Below are 21,725 nucleotides of genomic sequence, written 5' to 3'. Positions count from 1 at the left end.
ACTAGAGACCTTCCAGTCCAATTTTGCTTATTAATCCTGTCATTTTAATAAATTTTGTGGTAAGAATATTATTTGTGGGAATTAGATGGTATTATCTATGGTAACAAAACTTTTGCATCTCACAACTGTACATGTGGCAGCTATCTTCATGATTCCCGTTTTGTTCTTCAATTCCACCTTCTAGGAATGGAGTTTGGTTTACAGCATTCAGAACTATAAACGTGGGCACTGTCTCAGAGTTCTTACAGTTTGTGATGAGTTAGCATGAGTAACTAAATCCTCTGTGAGTTTAGCGTTCTAAGCAAATGAACCTCAAATACTATTTTACATGGCACTGTTATTCCTACACTTCTCAAACTATCTCCCAAACATGGGAAATAAGATATTGGTTCAAATCTAACCACCCCATCCCCACTATCAGCAGGTTCTTAGCTCTCTTTCGGCTGGAAAATTCTAAGAAACCTGATGACATTTATCTGTTAGCGAACACTCTCCCTGAATTCTGCCAGTCACCCATAAGTGGTTTTAGTTTCACTTTTTTCCTTTATAAATGTCTTTGCTAAAGTACCTCTAGTTTAGCTGGCTTAGCAGAAAGTATTTGCTAAAGCTCTATATCACCCAGGAAATTGGAGCTGTAAACTCCATGTGCAAGAGGGGATAAATCAGTGGATCCAGATTCAGAACTGAGGAAGCCTAGTGCCCTTAACTTCCCCCTCAAAGGCTCTCTTCCCTAAGCAGAGGATTCCTGCTCCAGGTGAGTCAGGGGACCAGGGTGGGAATGTTTCCCAGATACTGCTGTTTACCTGTGAACCAACCTCTCTACAGGAGGATGCTGCACTCTGGATGTGGGTCAGCAGTGCACTTTTCATCCAGGGTTTGTGGGGAGGAGGGAAGGTGTCCCTTCAGTGCCCCCATTTCCACTCTGCTCAATAGGCTCCAGCCAATGGAGTCCAGAGAGTATGGCAGGGCTTCAGGGTTCATCATCCTTCACCTGGATGCCTCTTAAATAATCTTTTCTGCATAAAGATTCTCATACATCTTATTCTCATTGTTGCCGGTTAGCACATCTCTTAAAAAACAAAGCTGGGCAACTTGGGGCATGTAAAACAGACCCTAGTCCCATTGAAAATGCAGGGGATTATGAAGTTTTCTGCAGACACTTTTCCTTGGCCAATATTATTGGCTTCTTCCCCTGTTATGGCAGCACAACTTGGCCTTGTTGCTCCTTGAGAGGAGCCTTGTTTGGTTCCCAGCACCCAAATGGTCAGTTCATAACTGTTGCAACTACATCTCCAGATTATTTGACACCTTTTTCTAGCATTCCTGGGTATCTGCAAATGGGTGGTAAACACAGACACATAACTAAATGAATTATTTTCATATTCAAACTATCAGCTTGTCAGCTTCTTTAATGCATGGTTCAGCAAGAAATGTTCTGAACACAAACCTGGCTGGCCTCTTTGTCCTTTCCCATGTATGATACAGGAAGCAGGATAGAGGCAGGCCAGGATTAATATGGAACAATCCAGAAGTAATAAATGCTCTAGCGAACACAAGCCACTCTTTTTCTTGGCTTTCTTGATAATAGCCCTTCTGACCAGATGAGAATTTCGAAGTAGGTTGAATTTTCATTTCTCTGATGACTTCGTATTGAACACTTTCAACTTCTTTTGAGAATTGACTGTTCTGTTCATTGGCCCAATTACGGTACTCTTTCCTATGTTTAATATTTTACAGTTCTTTATTTTATTGGATAATACATACTGAAAATCAGATGACAAAGATGTTTCTCCCATTCTGTAGGCTGTGTGTTCACTCTATTACTAGGCTCTATCAGAGTGCAAAAGTGTTTAAGTCTTGACTAATCACATTTGCAATGCTTGGGGTCAATACCCATGCTAGTGGAGTTTTATTCAGAAGTGTCCTGCCTATTCTGAAGTGGGTCCCTAATGAGTTTGTTTAACAAATTCAGCATTTCTCATTTTAAAAAGTAAGTTTTGTTATCTTTATGCTTATGTACATGAGTGTGTGTGCACATTTGTGTGTGTGTGGGGGGGGGTGTATGTGCGCGCATGTGCCTGAAGAAGCTAGAAGAGGGCTTTGGATCTCCTTTAGCTGGAAGTACACATGATTGTGAGGTGCCCTATATCAATGTTGTGGACTGAACTCCCAAACTCAGAAAGAATAACAAGTATTCTAAACCCATGGGCCAGTTATCCAGCAGCCAGAGTTTGGTTGTGGTTGTTTTGTTTTGTTTTGGCTAGTCATTCAGTCTGTATGTTTTAACTTGCAGACCAATGTCCTTTGCAGTTAACGTCATAGTTAAGAAGGGCTTTGCTGTTATTCATGATTTTGCTTGCTGCTCTCTATTGTGGGTCTTTTCTCTTCTCCATAGTGTCAGATATTCAGGGTCACACATGATTAATTCTTTGCCACTTACTTGTCTTTTGTTCATCTGCTTCTGGCATGAAATGTATTTCTTCCTGTGAGCTCTTATGTGAAACTATTTCTACCCTTCCTCCTCCTCTTCTCCTATTCTTCTGTGATTATGCTCTTTTAAGAATTTTCAGCTCTTCTAGCTTAGTTGTAATGAACTAATGGAACTTGTGTTAGTCTGGACCTGTTTCTATTTTAGTGGAAATATTTATGACTGTGGCACTTTTGGCTGTTAATTATGTACTTTCAAGGTATGAAGTACATTCTTTTCAAGCTTCCTTGGGTTTGGGAATTGCGTACAGACCTGATTTCGTTCTGATGGCTCTTTCTCCTGTACCAGTTGAAGGCTTTCCCTGGTTTGTTGCTTTCAGTTTTCACTTTAAAGATTTATGTGAATCTCTAGTAGCTTGTCTTCTCTTATGTTTATTTTTGAGGGCAAACATCAGCCGCACTTCCAGCTGTGATAGTTTCCTGGACATCCCAGTGTTCCTGGCAGGAAGAGACAGTGTGCTCACTATGCTCTTGACGACCGGGATTTAAGAGAGCAGTGTGGGACCCTGATTGGGGAAAATGTAATGTATTACAGTAGTGAAGGGGACAGGGACTGGGATAGAGAATTAGAGTAAAGAGAATGTAATGTATCACAGTAGTGAGGAGAACAGTGGCTGGGATAAGGAGTTAGAGGAAATAGAGTAAGAATGAGTAAAAAGCAATTGGTTTCGCATATAAAAAGCAGAGAGAAACTGTTCTTCATCACGCATGAAGAGCAGAGAAAAGGTTCTTCATCAAATTGTGATAAAAGAAGAGAAGACACAAACCTTTTCCCAAGATACAAGTTACAGCACATGCATACCAAGGGGGCAGAAGGTAATCAAGTTACAAAAGTTCCAAAGAAATGTATCAGTATCATATATCCTTTATTTCTGTATATCTGGATACAAAAATTTTAATGAAATAACAAATTAGAGATTAAAAAGATACAAACACAAATGAATATTGAAACAAAATGGAAGGCACCAGGTTCTCAGTCAAGGTTTCTGGTTGCAGTATAGCTTATCCCCAGTGTTTTGCTTAGTCTGACCCTCAAGATTCTACTGTAGCAAGCTCCATCACAAATTTCCTGTGATCCCTGTAGCTAGCCCTGCCATGACTTGGGTAGAGGATATTGAAGATCTCTTATCTCTGGGCATCTTTACTACACTGGACTTCTTCCCATTCTTATGCTCTAATTTCACTCTCGTATGGTTTGGAATCTGCTGCTCTATTCCAACCCACACCAGGTTTCACACTCTGGAGAGGTATTCTAGGAAATCCTTTACTAGCCTTGAGTTGCTTCCTCCACCATGTGTCTAAGAATCAATTGCTCCTAAGGGGACGCCACCCCAGTTTCTAGGATCAGCCAGCAATTTTCCTGGGGCTGGAGTACATCTTTTATTGGGGGTAACCTTCCATGGCAAAAATCAGATATACTGCAGTCCTTCTAGATCCTGTGTCTCCCTTCTCATTTCAGACTCTCCAGGGCACAACTCTATCTAGGAAAGCTGAACTGGAGTCTCTTTTTTCTTCTGCCACGACACGAAGGGAGCTATTTTTCAACTGTTGGTAGCAGCCTGAATGCTGCCACAGTTAAAGGAAACTGTTTGGTCAAACCCTTTTGATCACTAAGTATAGCAGATGTACTGACTGGTTTTCTGTGTCAACTTGACTAAGCTAGAGTCATCAGAGGTAGGGGTGCCTCCTTGAGAAAATGCCTCCGTGAGATACAGCTGAGATACATTTGAGATACAAATGAGATACATTTTCTCAAATAGTGATCAATGGGGATCAAGTATAGAACTTGCAATGACTAATAATGTTTTTGAAATTAAGATATAACTGTATCATTTTCCATTCTCCTCCTCTCTACCACAATCTCCCTAATGAATCATCCTTGGTTTCTCTCAAATCCATGACCTGTTTTCTTTAATTCTTGTTATACACACACACAAAGACACACACACACACATACACAGGCACACACACATACATACACACACACACACACATTCCTAAATCTGTAAACACAATCTGCTCCATTTTTATAATGTTACTTGGATGTGTATGATTTAAGCACAGACCACCTTGTATTGGAGAAGCAACTGAGCAGTTCTTGCATAAGGAAGACTATTTATCCACAGCTCACCATTTTTTAGTTGCCTATAATGCTTTGTTTATGGTTCAGGCCCCATGAGATTTTCTTCTTCGTTGTTGGTTATTGGTGTACTTTTTCCAATCTTGTTTAGGTAGGCAAGTTGTTGATTTCCTGTCATTTCTAGGAGCCTCAATGTCATACCAGACTCCCTGGTTTTCTGACTCTTAAATCTTCTCACTACCTTTTCCCATGTCCATGATGTTCCCTGACCTTAGGTAAGGAGTTAGGTTGTAGATGTATCAACTGGGCCGGGGTACCAGAGAATCACTTCTTCTTTGGGCTTTGATTTGTTGCTTTGTGAAGTGATTTCTATGAGATGAGGAATGAGAGCTGCATTTTTCTATGGTATCAAGATAAGTATTTAAAATGCAGGTAAGAATGATGCTGGGTTAGTAAAGTGGCAGTAGTAGGGTCTCCTCTAAGATCTATAGCCTCATTAGCATTAGGTACTTGGGTAGGTTCCCAGCAAAAGTTTGCATGACACTATTGTACCCTTAGGTCAATTTTCTTGAGTTGAATTCTTCTAAATGACACAGACCTTATTCCTGTTTTATCATTTCTTACAAACATAAGATCATTGTTTAAATGGCCTCAGAAATCAACATGTCAGGCCCAGTGTGCCTCATTGAGAACTCTGATCAGCAGTTGGTGGCCAACCAGGAAGCACTGGACATCCTGTCTGCTATCAAGCAGCCTGTGGTGGTTGTAGCAATTGTTGGTCTTTACCGCACAGGAAAATCCTACCTGATAAACAAACTGGCTGGAAAGCAGAAAGGTGAGTGACATCATCAAAGCTCCCATGAGTCCTCCTGCCCCCGCCCAATCCCACTGTCAGCATCCAACAAGCAGAGGGGAGGAGAAACAGTCAGAGACATGGGTGATGTGGGATGGTTTGTGTCTATCAATGGGATTGCTCTTTTCTGAATTAGTCTTCTCACTGCTTCCTCCCACACTCCCATTTGTTCATTATTTAAAGTACAAGAATGTTTTAATAGAAGAAATAATGCATTCATATAGATAGTCAACTTGCTTTATCACGAATTATAAACTATTTATTACAGTGTTTATCTAGGAAAAGCAAGTGTCCACTGATGTCTAAGGTAGGAGTGAATGCCTAATCAGCATTGGATGTTCTGTCCTTCCATTTCTAGGTTTTTATTTAAAAGCAATACTTGTAATTGGTTTGTCTCCTGTAGTGCTAAATATGTTAATTCCAATGAGATTTCATGAAGCATGTGCTGTTTATCTCCCCATTTTATCTCCACCCTACAGGCTTCTCTCTGGGCTCCACAGTGCAGTCTCATACCAAGGGGATCTGGATGTTGTGTGTGCCTCATCCTCAGAAACCGGGACACACCTTAGTTCTGCTTGATACTGAGGGCATGGGAGATGTAGAGAAGGTACAACATAATCTTTCCAATTCTACTCATGTTGTGTCAGTAGCTCAGCTTGTGTTCTTCATTCCCAATCTTTCATTTACAGTCCTGGTGAATCTAATTTGAATATCATTCTTCAACTCACCAGACACAGGATCTAAGAGTACACACTAAAGTCAACTGATTAGCAGCCATACAGTCTTCATAATAATAATGGGCAATGGTTTTTTGCTATTTTTCTTTTACACCATCCCACAATGTTTTGATAAGACTGTTAATGGTGTAATTTAATTGACTATACATTATCTGATCATGCCTGATTCTTAAGTGCAAGCCAATGAAATGCTAAGAATTACAATTCCTGTACAGCATTATCAGTGAGAGAAAAACAAGATGTAGGTAGCACTCTATTTCTGTGAACAGACACCGTGAACAGGAGTAGTATTATTTTTTAAAAGGCATTTAGCTATGGGCTTGCTTATAGTTTCTGTGGCTTAGTCCATTAACACCATGGCAGGGAACAAGTCAGAAGTAATGACAGGCCTGGTACTGCAACAGTAGGTGAGGTAGCTGAGAGCTACATCTTCATCCCTAGGCAGCAGGGAGAGAAAGAGATATAGACATAGAGAGAGACAAAGAGAGAGACACACAGAGAGAGACAGAGAGAGTAGTCTTGCCATGCGCTTTTGAAACCTCAAATCCCACCCCAAATGACACAGCACGTCCTCATCTCTTAATCCTTCTCATTTTTTTTGAACTTTCCCACTCCATCCATGATGAGTAAGCATTTAAATATATGAGCCCATGGGGGTCATTGATTTGCAAACACCACAATGAACAATAACATTATTTTTCATGGAGGAACACATCGCTCCTTTTTCCAGTCTGAGAGACATGAAGTCTCCTAAAAAACCTTACTTTCTCTAGTGCTAAAATGTCCCTGTGGTGGTTTGAAAGAAAATGCCCTCCCACCCCCAAAGGACTGGCACTGTTAGGAGTTAATGGCCTTTTGATTAGGTGTGGCCATATTGGAGGAAATGTATCACTGGGGATGTACTCTTTCAAGTTTCATATATGCTCAAGCCGTGTCCAGTGTCAGAGACCGCTTCCTGCTGCCAGTGTAAGATGTAGAACTCTCAGCTCTCTCTCCAGTACGTCTTCACGCACACAGCCATGTCCTACCATGATAATAATGGACTGAACCTCTGAACTAAGCTACCCAATAAAGGCATTACTTTATAAGAGTTGCTGTGGTCATGGCGTCTCTGTACAGGAATAGAAACCCTGACTAAGACAGTCCACTGCCATAATATGTTCTATGAGTGAAACCCAGCAGTCCAGTTAGAGTTATTCACTGATCACCATTATGACTTTTCAAGTGTGAATTTCCTTTATGCTCTCTTATACATGGGTGTACATCATCTTATTAAAATTATAGAGTATGAATTGAACATTCATAAAATCATTGTACAAGAGTAATTTTTACGTAAAATTAACGACTTACTTTTGATACTAAAGTTAATGGGAGACAGACGTGGGCTCTTTTTTGACTGTTTGAGCTGTTGGACTGTCTCTTAGTTACTCTTCTTTATTCATTGGGTCTGCAGGGAGACAACCAGAATGACTGCTGGATCTTTGCCTTGGCGGTCCTCCTCAGCAGCACCTTCATCTACAACAGCATAGGAACCATCAACCAACAGGCCATGGACCAACTGCAGTATCCTTTGGGTGTGGTATAGAACAGTACTAAACCTAGGAAGAACAGCTTCATTATTTCATCAAGTAGACAGGCAGGAAAGGACGAAGGGATTTGAATAACCCTTTCTCCTTACCATCTGGGTTTATTTTTGTCTCCACCACAAGTTCAAAATTTTCTGGCCCATATGGCCTTCAACCTAGTCACACACTGTTCAGAAAATCCGTATCGTGTTCACATCTTCAATATCAGTTAAATTTTATGTCCCTGCAAATCAGCATTCCAGCCAGCACCTCTAAGTAATACCATTTAACTACCAGTTACATGCTGTTGGTGATATATTCTGCAACCTGCAACCTCTCAGGGGCTCTGAGGTATTGTTTGTTTGTTGGTTCTTTGATTTGTTGAGCTCACACTTTGCATGTCTTGGAACTACAGAAGAGACGGGCATGCTTCTTCCTTCTATTTAGACTGTGCTGCAGTTTCTCATTCTGTCAATAAAGAGAGGCTCAGAGTCTCTGAAGTGTAAGTTTTTTGAGCACAGCACTTCCATGTACAGTTTTTTTTTATTTTTTCCAACCATCCACTCAGCACAATATTTTTTGGCAAATATTATAAAGCCCTACTAACTTTCTACTACAGACTAGAAACTAGAAGACACTCTTTGCATATGGTACCCTGTTCCCTCGCCTTCTTCCACTGTTTCCATCCTGACCTCATCTATGTCATTGTTACTGCTTGCTCCATCTCCATGACCTTGACATCAAATATTGAGCTCAATAAACTCCTTTACCTGGTGGGAGATTATATTATTTGGTTTCAAAGCATATGCTATAAACTGAGCTCTTCCTCTTTCTGAATGACTTGATTCTTAGATCTAGAGTTTCTATGTTTTCTGGTATTCTACCTACGACATTAGTAAGCTTTTTCTGTGTACATTCTCTTCTTTCTGTGGCCTCTAAGTGTATAACTCAGTTGCTGTGCCTCTGCTACCCTTGTTTTATTTTGTGTCTCTAGGTGCTGTCATTTAACCTCAAGGCCTTCTGGGTCATCTGTGTGACAGTTGCCATCAAGTTTATAGTCATGACAACATTCAATGTTTTGCATTATCTGCCTTTATGTAGATATCTAAGAGACAATTCAAAGTCAAAATATACAAAATCTCGCCTTCCTCCATGCTTCTTATTACATTAGAATTTCTCATCATTTTCAAAATTGTACAGATTCATATGGTATTCACTTGACACAACCATTTTCTAGTACTCTAGAAATCACTATTTCACAAATATTCTCAGTTCCATTAACAAATCTATCTCCCTAGACTGGCACATTCTCCTCATATCTTCCACAAAAACTCTCTAGTCTAAGCTTTCCTTGAGTTTTGCCTTGGACATGTCAACTGCCAAGTTTCTCTTTTTTTCACTTTTGATTCCCAGGTACATTTCCAGCCATTGTGATCTTCAGAAATGATGCTGTATAGTATCTTCTCTACATAAAGGCTACCAGTGCCTTTCATTTAGTACAAATAAAATGGAAGACTTGGGTCTTTCTAAGTTGGATGTCCCACATGTACGTCTTTTGGGCCTTCTGTCCCACCACACCGGCAATCATGATTTATACCCACTATGGAATCATGTTTCCTGTTTAAGGGTTTGGAAGTGATGTGACCTAAGTTTGAAATATTGTTCCACTATTCTCCCAATAATGATATCTCTTTATTCATTAGGATTTCTAATATCCTAGGACCTTTGAGAGCACAGTAGCCCTTTGAAGACCTCCATATGCGCATGCCCCACAGAGATGCATGCATTGATTCACTATTTCATGGACTAGTTTATTTTTCTGCATCATAATTCTTACAAGTATCTGATTTCTTTTGCTTTTCATTCACTTACTTATTATTTGTCTCTTTCAGGCAGGCCTAATCTCTGTGTATGGGCATTCTCTAGCTTATTTTAAAACAGTGTTCCCAGGATAGTGCTGTTCCATAGAAGACATTAAATAGATGTTTGTGATTGAGTGACTATTGAAAATGAATAAGCTATCAAGTAAATATAGGTTAGTTTTGATGTTTAGTGATGGAATCAACATCATAAAAATGGCATTTTCCCTGTTTTCCTAACTTAGCATCCCAGCTATGTGACAGAGCTGCCTAATCGAATCAAATCAAAGTCATCACCTGATGAGTGCGGCATAGATGACTCAACAAACTTTGTAGGCTTCTTTCCAGTCTTCGTGTGGACGCTCAGGGATTTTTCACTGGAGCTGGAAGTTAATGGAAAGTTTGTCACTCCTGATGAGTACCTGGAGAATTCATTGACTCTGAAAAAAGGTAAATGGTCTCAATGGAAGCTGTAGATACAATGATAACAATAGCACGAGGTCACTTCTGCATCCTTGAGAAGTTCTTTATCCTATAATTGTGCCATCCTCACTGCTGTTATGGAAAATTAAAAAAAAAAAGCTGCCTGACTTTGAACTGTACCATCCACAACTTCTTAGAAACAGGGGGTTTCATTTCGCATTCCTTTAATTTTTGTATTGCTCATTCCACATTATCATATTCCCCATTGAATTGAGAAAGCTCTAATATTGAAAGGGTCATGTATTTTCAGTAATTTACTTGAAATTCACTTTACCTAATTTATTCTTTCTAAGGAACTGATAAGAAATCTAAAAACTTAAATGAGTCTCGGCTATGCATCAGGAAGTTCTTTCCAAAGAGGACATGCTTCATCTTTGAGAGGCCTTCTAAAAAGTATGGTTCCAAACTGGAGACAATATCAGAGGAAGATCTGAGGGAAGAATTTGTAGAACAAGTTGGAGAATTCACTTCATACATCTTCAGCTCTGCCAATGTCAAGACTCTGACTGATGGCATCGTAGTCAATGGGCCACGTAAGTCATCCTCTCTGCTTCCTATGTGGGCTTCTTTTCTGCTCAATGTAGGATACTGATGGATGCTGTCATTGAAAATACAGTGTGTGTATCACATGACGGGAGTTACTTGGGAACTAAATCTATTTCTCATAGTCTCATATCTGTAATAGTAACGGAGGGGTCACTGGAATCTTAGGATGCCCTAGAAATAATTTTCTTTTGTTAATGATTCCTACTAATGAGCACAGTACCTAAAAGCTACAAAAAAGCAGCATATGGAATTAATACATAGAGGAAGGCCTAAGGCCAGACACAACCTTTAGGCTTCAGGAAGGTAAGAGTTATGTGCCTGTAAGAAGAGAATGCATGAGAGTGTCTCTCATTGGAGAAGTATGAGACCACAGCCATGATGGAGTGGTGTTGTCATGATAGATCAAAAACGTGATTTAAGGAATCTATAGTTAGCTCCAAGTATCGTGGGAAGGTCTCTAACTATACATATAACTTTGCAATATTTTGAGTGTGATACTTTGCAATTCTAATAGGGAGAGACTAAGAAGATGAACTCTCTGCTTAATGGAGTAGAATTTAATGGTCATTGGTTTAGGCTCAAATTATGGAAGTAGAAATTTCAAATTAAGATGCCAGGTAATATATTTTGATATAAAATCCCAAAGTTTTTCATTATAATGAAATATGACAGTGTGGTAGGACTGAGACGGACCTATAATTACATCACTTGAGATTGACACCCACTAATTTTTTTATGTGGTATTCTTTCTTTAGATAGTAATATCAGGGGAAGAATTGTTTTGTTTTTTGTTTTTGTTTGTTCGGACTGGGTGAAGTTGTTTGTTTTTGAGTAACTTAGTGTGGGCTTTTCCCTGATGTTTATAATAAGGCACAACATGTAACCATGCAACTTCCTGATGACAAATGTAGGTTAGATAGTAGAATGTTTTGCTACTTATGTTCACAACATTCTTGCTTTGAGTCCAGTACCACATCAACTACAATGGCTGTGATAACCTGTAATCTTATTTTTGCAAGGGTAGAGGCAGGAGGATCAGGAACAGAAAGGCAGGGCCATCATTAGTTGCATATCAAGGTTAAGAGAATTCTGAGAAACTTCAGACTATTACAATAATCAACAAAAAATAAAATGAACACACACATATCCAACATGTAAATGGATATTTAAGAATAAGAAGAAAATATGTGACCCATTTCAACTATAGAAACAGGAAGAAACGTACAGGATGGATTCATAGAGAACTATAGTGCAGGAAGGGCCTAAAACAGCTCTAAGTTGTCCGAGAACCTTCATCCGGCAATGGATGGAGATAGAGACAGAGACCCACATCGGAGCACTGGACTGAGCTCCCAAGGTCCAGTTGAAGAGCAGAAAGAGAGAGAATATGAAAAAGGAAGTCAGGACCACGAGGAGTTGGTCTACCCACTGAGACAGTGTGCCTGATCTAATGGGAACTTACCAAAGCCAGCTGGACTGGGACTAAATGAGCATGGGATCAAACTGGACCCTCTGAATGTGGCTGACAATTGGGGCAGAATGAGAACACAATGATAATGGCATTGGGATTTGTCTCTACTACATGTACTGGCTTTTTAGGATCCTAGTCTATTTGGATACATACCTTCCTAAGTCTGGATGGACAGGAGAGGGCCTTGGATTTCTTACAGGGCAGGATACCCTGCTCTCTCTTAGGACTGGAAGGGTGGGTGGAGAGAGAGTAGGGTTGTGGGAAAGAAATGGGAGGAGGGGAGGAAGTGGAAAATTTGAATGGTATTATTTATAAAGCAATAAAAATTTCATTGTGTTTAAAAAAGAAAACTCTAAATCAGAAGTAATTAAGTTCTATATCTTTTACCCCTAATTCCATGTGTTTGTAATAGTTTAGTTTTTTTCTGTGATAAGTGTTTCATGGGACATTCTTGCTAACTCACCAGTGTCCGCTAAGAAAAAAACGATTTATACGCAGAGATTGAGCATGGATCCACTATGTTCATTCCAGTGCCTTGCCTGATTTCTAGATTCTACATTTTTCCAGAAATAAAAGAATACTTTAACCAGCAAGAAAAATAAAATAAAATAAAGAGGGGAAAAAAGAAAGAAACAGAAAGAGAAATAAAAAACATGCAACAGAAACAAAAGAAGAGGTAAAGGAGAAAGTTTTCTTTTTAGAAATTTAATAAGTGAGAAAGGAAAGATAAGGAGAAAAGATTAGGAAACAAAGAGTAAGAAATGAGTAGACAGAGGGTCTCATATCATCCGTTACTTGCCATGATAGTTTCAATACAAATTCTATCCCTGGGATAAATGTAGCAGCAGTAAAAAACAGGCTTCAAGATCCTCCGGAACTATAGGTTAAAATTTTATTCCCTTGACTTTTTTTTCTCAGAAAATCCTAAAAACTATGTACTATGTCCATCAATTAACAGTAATTTTAAACTCCTTTATGTAGGTCTACAGAACCTGGTAGTGACCTATGTCAATGCCATCCGCAGTGGAGAACTACCCTGCGTGGAGAATGCTGTTCTGGCTTTGGCCCAGATAGAGAACTCAGGTGCAGTGCAAAAAGCCATTGAGTACTATGAAGAACAGGTGAACCATAAGGTCCAGCTGCCCACGGAAACCCTCCAGGAGCTGCTGGACTTGCTCAGGCCTATTGAGTGTGAGGCCACTGAGGTTTTCATGAAGAATTCTTTCAAGGATGTAGACCAAACGTTCCAGAGGGAATTAAAGGTATGTGTACCCAAAACCATAAGAAAGAAAAACATGGGCCTTTTCTGGGATGAGCATTGTCCTTAGTCTTTAATACACTGACACCCCATTAAGTGCACAGATTTGTAACGGTTACTGAAAAACAAGATTCTGCTGGACTTTGATATAAAAAATAGCAATATAATTAACCACATTTTCCACAAAATTTCATTCTGTTTATTATAAAAATAAATGGTTGTTCAGTTTGTGACGATCCCTTCCTCATTAGCAAGCCCAAACTTTACTGTTAGTTAGGAATGATAGTCGAGGTCAAGAGTTGTAATGAAGGTAGGTAGTCAGTGTCAGAGGAAATAGGCATCTTCATTTTGAAATTACTTTCAGGAAATAAAATATGTAGATATTCCACTCCATTTTGCTTCCTAAATGTTGAGATGCCCATCATTATCATCTTCACATTTCTATAGCATTGCAGTGACAAATTTTATCCAAACAAAATGTTCCAATATCAAAAAGTATTTTTTTCTTTTGCTGAGTACTTCTAGCAAAGCCTCTGTCTTTAGTGCTCTGCTTTATCTCATAATTTGACTAGAGACCCCTGAAACTGGAGTTGCTCATCCTGTTTCAGAGACAAGAGATCAATGGTCCACGAACGTTAAGACCCCAAAACAACAGAGTGGTGGATTCAGGAATTCCCATCTGAGCCTGATCTGAACTGTCCCTAAAATTAGAGACTTGAAAGACAAAGGTTTCCTCTGAAGTAGTATCTGTGCATTGATAGTTACATCCTAAATCAGGAAGGTGGACAGCAGAAGGGGAACAATGAGGTTCCTTCAGGAAATCACAAACTTAAGGACCAGTTTCTGCATGGACTCCATGGTATCTTACAGTGAGGTGAAGAGCATGTCCCCATTTAGACATTCTCCAGGATTCTGTTGTGTTATCTCCCTCCTCTCAACCATCTGTGTATTTTGTCTTTGCCCAGAACTTGCTGGATGCCAAGCGAGTTGCAGTTGTTAAGAAAAACATGGATGTGTCATCAGCTCATTGCTCAGATTTGCTGCAGGATATCTTTTGTTCTCTGGAAGAAGAAGTGAAACAGGGAACATTTTCTAAACCTGGAGGTTACTATTTCTTTCTTCAAAGGAAACAAGAGTTAAAGAAAAATTATTACCAAGTGCCTGGAAAGGGGCTTCAGGTAAACTGAGTTAGCTGGTACCATCTTGGGAGGCTGGTGTGGAATATCCCTCAAATGCTAGTGAGCAACAAAGATGCAATGGCGTTGGTGGAGAGTGTCCTTGTCTTACATCTATCCATAGAGAGCCAATCGTGATACAGACAGCACCTTTTTTTTTTCCCTTGGGAGTACAATTTTGTTTGAGGATTCATTCATTCCTACATTTATTTGTCTAACCATCTCACATTGATTCATTTATTCTCATGTTATGAGTACTTCTCAGGGTGCTAGAGTTACTGTAATTTACAAAATAAACAAACTAAACCAAAACCAGCTACAAAGTTTTTCCTCACAGTTGACACATAGATTGTCCTACTCTTTTCTAGAAGTTAATTCACTGAGTTCTGACACCAATTCTACTAAGTATTTATTAATATTATCTCATAAAGAGAAAAGGTACTGTGGCCGAGTGAAGTTATGACCTCATACAAGTTCACATAGTCAATGAGTCAACTATAGCCTGAATGAAAATTCATGTTTTATTGTTTTGCCTTTAACAGCTCTAAACTGCTCTACTTAGGCAATAGCGGATAAGATTGGATTTAGCTACAAATTATTTTCGAACATTAATGACTTTAAAGGTGCTAAATATTTCTTCTCTTTTGTACACAAGAAAGGAGATATAAAGAACCAAGCCACTCTAATGACTTGATCGTGTTGTGGGTTCAAGGACTTTTCCATTGTTGTGCTCAAGAACCTTAGTATATAGTGACCTTTTCCAGGCCTTATTCATGCACTAAAGCCATTGCTAGTGATCATATGGTTATGTGATTTTTAACAAGAATTTAGTCCTACTTCTGCTGTACAAAGAAAATACATATAGAACAGTATATTTCACCTTGATATGAGGTAACAAGAAAGTTCAGGAGAAAATAAGTTAGACAGAGAGACAAGTAGCTATGAAAGAAGTGGAAATATCAGAAACCAAAAACGTTCCATAAGATTTAATTAATGCTTTTTAATAGTTGTGTTTATTTGGTGACAAAGAAAATATTATCATGGTATAATGTGAGCGGCCAGAGGTTGGAAAAGGCAGTGGATGTTCCTGGAAGACACTCAAAAAGACCTGATATTTACTTGGATAAGTTAGAAAGTTGGCAGGGATTTAAGCATCATTGTCTTACTTAATGTTCTGTTTATGTGAAGAGACACCATAGCCAAGGGAAGTCTTATTAAAAGGAAACATTTAATTTGTGGCTTCCTTACAGCTTCAGAGGGTTAGTTCATTATCATCATGACAAGAAATATGATGGCACACAGGCAGGGATGGTGCTGGAAATGTAGCTGAGAGCTTTACATCCTGAGCTGCAGGCTGCAGCCCCAGAGACACACAGGGCCTGGCATGGACTTTCATACCTTAGTGCCAGCTCCTGTGACAGACTCCCTCTAACAAGGCCACACCGACTCCAAGAAAGCCATTCTTCCTCATACTTCCTAAACATTTTCAATCTCTGTGACCAAGCATTCAAGTAAATGAGATAATGGGAGCCATTTTCTTTCAAACCACCACAGTGGCCCTCTTTGAACTATTATGACAATATTCTGGATGCTCTGAGAATGGTTGGCAGCACTCATTTCAGTAGGAGGGAAGGTCTCAGGATAGTAGATTTGGAAGGAGCAGATGGCCAGTAAAAGTTCCTAGTTAACCCTTCTAGGTGGGCCCCATGCCAGGAAGTACATAGCTAAGACAAAACAAACCCAATGGTATTATTGTAAACTTTCTGTATCATGTTGTCTGTTAGGGAACTTTTGTAAAAATCTTTTTGTTCTTTTGTTTGCATTATGACTTCCACTTTTGTGTTTTAGTGGCTTTGGCTTGTGTGTGTGTGTGTGTGTGTGTGTGTGTGTGTGTGTGTGTGAGTTTCTTGATTTTCTATTTCTTCTCTCCCTTTTTGAGATTGGTTTTTGTTTATTTGTTTGTTTTATAAATTGGGATAGAAAGAAAAGGCACAGAGTTGGGTAGGTATAAGATGGGGAGAGATTGGGAGGACTTGGAAAAGGAGCACATGTGATCAGAATATATTGTACAACAAAAATTTGTCAATTAAAAAAAGAATACATTCTGAAGCTAAAATCAACATTATTAGCTGACAGTAATGTGGAAAAAATACTTTGAGGGAAACAAGACATCAAAGATACAGGTAGAGAAATGGAGTCACCTGTTAGTAACATTTGAACAACTAAAAATGATCAAGTATGATGGAACCTCAGGTAGATTTTGAAACCTTAAACTTGAAATACTGTTTGAATCACAAACTATGTGTTTATAGCTGGTAGCATTAAATTGAATTAAGAGATGCATGACGTGATTTGTCTCAACTCACATTCTTATTTTTTCATTGTAATTTCTTATGGCATTTAGGCTGAAAAGATGCTGAAAAGGTACTTTGAGTCCATGGAGGATGTTGCTGAAACACTTCTCAAGACAGACCAGTCACTCACAGAAAAGGAAAAAGAGATTGAAGGTGAGAGCTTCTGAGAAGACTCCAGATGTTGGAAATTATATTTTTCTTTTCTTTTTTCTTTCTTTCTTTCTTTTTTTTGTGGTCACTTACCAGGTTTGCATAGCAGGGAAAGGTATGAAAAACCAAATGTCGCATGGAACCCATCATTTAAAAGTTAACTCAGCTCTCATCAGTTGTTGGTCATGAGTGGCCAGGGAATTATGTAAAAGCTGACCTTCAGTTTGCAAAGGTACCCTCAGTCTGAAGGGCTGTTTCAGTCTTGCAGACAGAGCTGCCAGTTGTAAAGCAAGGTAATGCACTGTCAATAATTAATTTTTAAGTTGTTGAGAAAGCTGCCGACCGTCTGCTCTCATTCTCCTAGTCTTATACCTTTATATTTCTTTATTTCTAGATTCTATTTCTAGAACCTACTTTTCTATATTCTTATTCTTGGACTGTTCGCATATGAGGATGTCATTACAGAGAAAGATGACAAATGTCTCTCTTAGCTTTGTGGTGGCTGTTTGTTAACTGGTAGATGTGTCCATCTCCATCCTTGTTAACTGTTTTTATAGGACAAAGATTTCACAGGAAATTTCTGTCAGTGAGAGGATTTGTTTCCCTAAAGTGTCTACAGACAAAAGCTTCGAATAGATTTCACTTTAATGTTCTTTGCTTTTTCTTTACTCAGAGGAACGTTTAAAGGCTGAAGCAGCTGAGGCTGCAAACAGCGAACTGAGAAAAATGCAAATAATGCATGTGCTAATGTTGGAAGAGAACGAAAAGAGTCACCATGAGCATGTAAAACAGATTACTGAAAAGATTCAGCAGGAGCGGGAACAATTAATGGCTGAGCAACAAAAGATTTTACTCCTCAAACTTAAGGTACAGGCTGCACCATTTTAATTTTCAGTTTCTGCAGTCCAATCAACAATGTGTATCCGGAGCCTGAGGTATTATGTTCACAAGAACAAGGCTTGACCACATTGTGAATGAAGACTCTGTGCCAACCCTACTCCAAAATACAATGATAATAACACAAGATTCTCCAAAGTGGAGTGAATTGTTTACATTCTCTATTACATGCTTCTTTTTCTTTGGCCACCTCTGGCTCTGTAAGGCTGCCTATTGCTGGATGAAACCCTTTATCAGGGTATCTCTGTTGAACAGTAGTTTTGAATTGCAGATTTTTTTCATGTGTTTTGTAGGATTTCTGGGACCAAATCTTCAATTAACCCATCAAGGATTATTTTTTCTCATGTTCTAGACAGAGCGGTTGTAATTGCTACATGTAAAATAATTTTTGCATAAAATTATGTGCTGTAATGTTCAAATCCTATCTTTTCTACCGAATGTGACCCATAGAAGTTTTGTTCCTGTCACACCTCCTTACCTTATCTCTGGAATTATCCTAAAGAATAGACACAGTCTCAAACCATCAAGAAAATAGTTAAATGCTTACATTGCCAGGAACATCCTATTTTCTGGGCATCCCAACACATCTTGACCTAGGCTTCATGATTGTTAATAAAAAAGTGTGTGAGCACTGAAGATCCCAGTTGCTTCCATATATTTCTGTCTCTTGTACTGGACACTAAACATTTTTTTTCAGGGTAGTCTATCTTTGAGTGTTTTTTCTCTTTTTTTTATTATTACTTAAGAAAATACCAGTCCAAATTCCCACTCCCTCCCCTTCTCACAGTCCTCTTCTCTCCCTCCACAGACCCTCCCACACCATCCCTCCAACCCTAACGGAGTCCCATGCACCCTGCCCTGTGGAAAGTCCAAGGCTCTTCCTACTACATCTAGGTTGGGCAAGGTTTTCATTCAAGGAGAATAGGATCCCATGAAGCCAATATAGTATTAAATTCCTTAATTAAATGTCTGCCCTAATTCTGAATCTGAGAGTGACCTTCACGTGTTTTTTTGCCAGTTTTATCAATTTGGTGCGTGTGTTTGATAGTCCACAGCACACAGATTAGAGATAAGGCAAGAAAGAGGGAAGCTAGTATTGATTTTATAGAAAATTGTGTTTTACATGAGCTAAAGGATCAGAATATTAGAATCAGAGTTATGGGCCACTGGTGTTTTTGGAACTGGCCTACAATGTTTCTCAAGCTGGAGAAAGCCAGGAATTTTATTGACATATGAGGAGATGCAGGGAGAAAATATAGAAGTTGAGAAAGGAAACAATTGTGGGGAAAATTACAAAACTCCCCCAGGGTTTAGTATAACTTCCAAAGGAGAACTTGTGAGACACATGAAGAACATGGGAGCTGTCTGAGTTCACTCTTCATCTATGTTTTAGGAGCAGGAACAACTTCTCAAGGAAGGATTTCAGGAAGAGAGCAGGAAACTTCAACAAGAGATGGAGAAAATCAAGAACATTATGTTATTTTCATCATGCACCATACTCTAAACTTCAAACCAACTAAACCCTTTTACTCTGATCTGACTCATCAAGAAATTTTCTCCGGGATCAACTTTGGACCATGAATCAGCTTGACACTGAGTAATACTTGAGAGCATGGTGCTGTAATGAATAGAGGGTAGAAATAAAATTGACAAAGTAAAGTTTAAGTATAAAAATAGTGTTTTCTTAATAAGTGAATCAGTTCATGTTTATTTTAGAACTAAAGAATGAGGTGATCTTTAATTGTATCTTATATTTGAAATTATAAACATGGACTATGCACAGATATTAAATTGTATCATTCAATTTTTTTAATAGCCCAGTGGTATGACATCTCTTTGGGTACACCTTTTTGTATCACACACACTCTTTTCTGGATATTCTTTGATGCATGTTCATAAGTAATTCGAGGATTTACCTTTGTCCTAAACTGAGAGTGGCATGTTGTAATGTGAGAAAAATGTGAACATACTCATAGGACACAGTGGAATTTCACAACTGTTCTGTGCTCCTTGCATTTCATGCTGTTTACAGACAAAGATAGTGTGGACCGTGACATTTGTTCCATGTGTAGACACTGGGCAGTTCTCAATGTGAGAAGGCTGCATGGCTGCTGGGTGTGCACAGAAGGACCACTGGATGGCGGTAGAAAATAATGCTCTTCATACACAATGTATTACAGGTGGAAGCTTCACCTCCCAGAGCTGAGGCTTTCTTAGCTTGTATCATGTTCCAGAAAACTCTATTTCCTTTCTAATATCCCTCTTTTTAATATTTTTTAAAGTTTTTCTTCTTCTTACAGTTTTAGAATTTCTTCTATAGTCTCAGAATGGGGGAGTCAAAATAAATTCTTTTCTATTCTTCCAAGGATCATGAGGACAGCCCCAACTGTTCTAAAACTTATCTCCATTTTTATCTGTCTCACTACTGTACTGATCTGACCTGTCCCTTTAACAGACAAGCCCTGCCCAGTCCCCCGCCAACTGCTTGAGGCAAGCATATTTTCCATCCATTTCCAGCCTGAATTCCTCCCTTTCTCTCTCTCTCCCTGGAAAAGGCAGCTTCTTTGTTCCCTTCTCTTCACTTCTCCCTTTTTCCCCTCCTATCTCTCTCTCTGGTTCTCTTTTCTCTCTCTGCCTCTCTCTGTTCTTCTTCCTTCTCCCCTTCCTTTTCCCTTCCATAACCCACTAAATAAATATCCAACCTTACTCTGGATGTTGTGCCTATTTGTTTTGGTCTGCTATTTGCCAAGTGGCTCTCTGCTCTTCTTGGCCCACTGCCCACTGCAGGCACTCAGGGAATGGCACCCTTTTACTTTTAACACACTGGTTCTTGTGACTCTGTCAGGCTCTCCATGCTCCCTCCTGCCTGCGGATGGGCCTGCTGAGGATGTGTGGAACCCTGGGCTTGGCAACCAGGATTCTTTACGACAGGTCTGCATTCTAACTGTCTAAATAGCCTAGCTGCTAGATCAAGGTAGGCTTGTATTCCTACAAATTTCTTAGCCCACATGATCTTCTGGAGCCTGGCAAGGCCCTTTGCTAAATAGCAAAAAGCAAATACAAACTTCAGTGACCATGAAGGTCCCTGAGGAGTAGCTTCAGGTGCTACCCAAGTAAGTTCTCTGTTATTTTTTTAACCAATAACTCAAGTACAATTTTAGCCTTCTCAAAGTTCTCTGATGCAATTTGAAAGTTCAGTGGTTTTGTGAGCTTAAAAGAACAACATCACCAAACAAATTTCAGTAAGACACAAGTACAAGTAATTAAGGTGTACACCTGCAAGATATAAATGTGTCAGGACAAATATAAGCTATCAAAATCCTCTCTCATGCTGCCATCCATAGTCTTAAAAATACCTTTTATTATGCCGAAAATTGTCTGTCACAGTCATTATGACAGAAATATGCTACTATTTATATAATGTATATGTCTAAAATTTATGTTTTCACAAACCCAAAGAATTCTCATGAGTTCCAGAGAGCCTAATTGAAGGATCTGACTTAAACAGGTATAAGAGACACCAGACATTTCCATACCACAAACACCAAACAGGAACAAAGAGACCAGCTACTCCAGGATATAACCAACACCAAGATTAAACATGTCCCCCCTCACATACTCATAGTTTATTTCTCCCACTTTATAGCATGTGGTTGTCTGGGGATACTATATCATTTATTCATTTGTTGTTGATGAACACTGATGCTATTACTAGAATTCCACACTTGTCCCCCAAAGTTGGGAACACAAGATACATCTTTAATTTTTCTCACCTATGCACTACACATTTGCATGCTCTTTAACCCACTA

General features: G+C 39.1%; 1 protein-coding gene across 3 annotated transcripts; it reads left to right on the top strand.

Moving 5' to 3' along the window:
• Positions 1-511: 511 nt before the first annotated feature.
• Positions 512-19,730, top strand: LOC148119331 (guanylate-binding protein 2-like). 3 transcript variants are annotated; one of them, XM_087897510.1, is made up of 11 exons: positions 512-754; positions 5,223-5,402; positions 5,900-6,027; positions 7,611-7,720; positions 9,835-10,031; positions 10,358-10,597; positions 13,063-13,343; positions 14,305-14,517; positions 16,919-17,021; positions 17,692-17,885; positions 19,309-19,730. In XM_087897510.1, the coding sequence occupies exons 2-11, from the start codon at positions 5,231-5,233 to the stop codon at positions 19,417-19,419; spliced, it is 1,749 nt and encodes a 582-aa protein (XP_087753636.1). In that variant the 5' UTR covers positions 512-754; positions 5,223-5,230; the 3' UTR covers positions 19,420-19,730. The 3 variants fall into 3 exon arrangements, with proteins under 3 accessions (XP_087753636.1, XP_087753637.1, XP_087753635.1); XM_087897511.1 differs by having other exon boundaries at positions 513-754; positions 5,273-5,402; XM_087897509.1 differs by having other exon boundaries at positions 513-754; positions 5,201-5,402.
• Positions 19,731-21,725: the final 1,995 nt, after the last annotated feature.

Source organism: Myodes glareolus, chromosome 17 (assembly GCF_982192425.1).
Source record: "Myodes glareolus chromosome 17, mMyoGla1.1, whole genome shotgun sequence".
In the NCBI taxonomy this organism is placed as follows: domain Eukaryota; kingdom Metazoa; phylum Chordata; class Mammalia; order Rodentia; family Cricetidae; genus Myodes; species Myodes glareolus.
The sequence above is the reverse complement of the archived record's forward strand: the minus strand, read 5'-3'. Positions and strand labels throughout refer to the sequence as shown.

Excerpts from the sequence above, each read along its gene's own strand:
- LOC148119331 (XM_087897509.1), top strand. The coding sequence starts at position 5,213 with ATGGCCTCAGAAATCAACATGTCAGGCCCAGTGTGCCTCATTGAGAAC. Across the intron at positions 6,028-7,610 it reads GCATGGGAGATGTAGAGAAG|GGAGACAACCAGAATGACTG; the intron begins GTACAACATAAT and ends TTGGGTCTGCAG. Across the intron at positions 13,344-14,304 it reads CGTTCCAGAGGGAATTAAAG|AACTTGCTGGATGCCAAGCG; the intron begins GTATGTGTACCC and ends GTCTTTGCCCAG.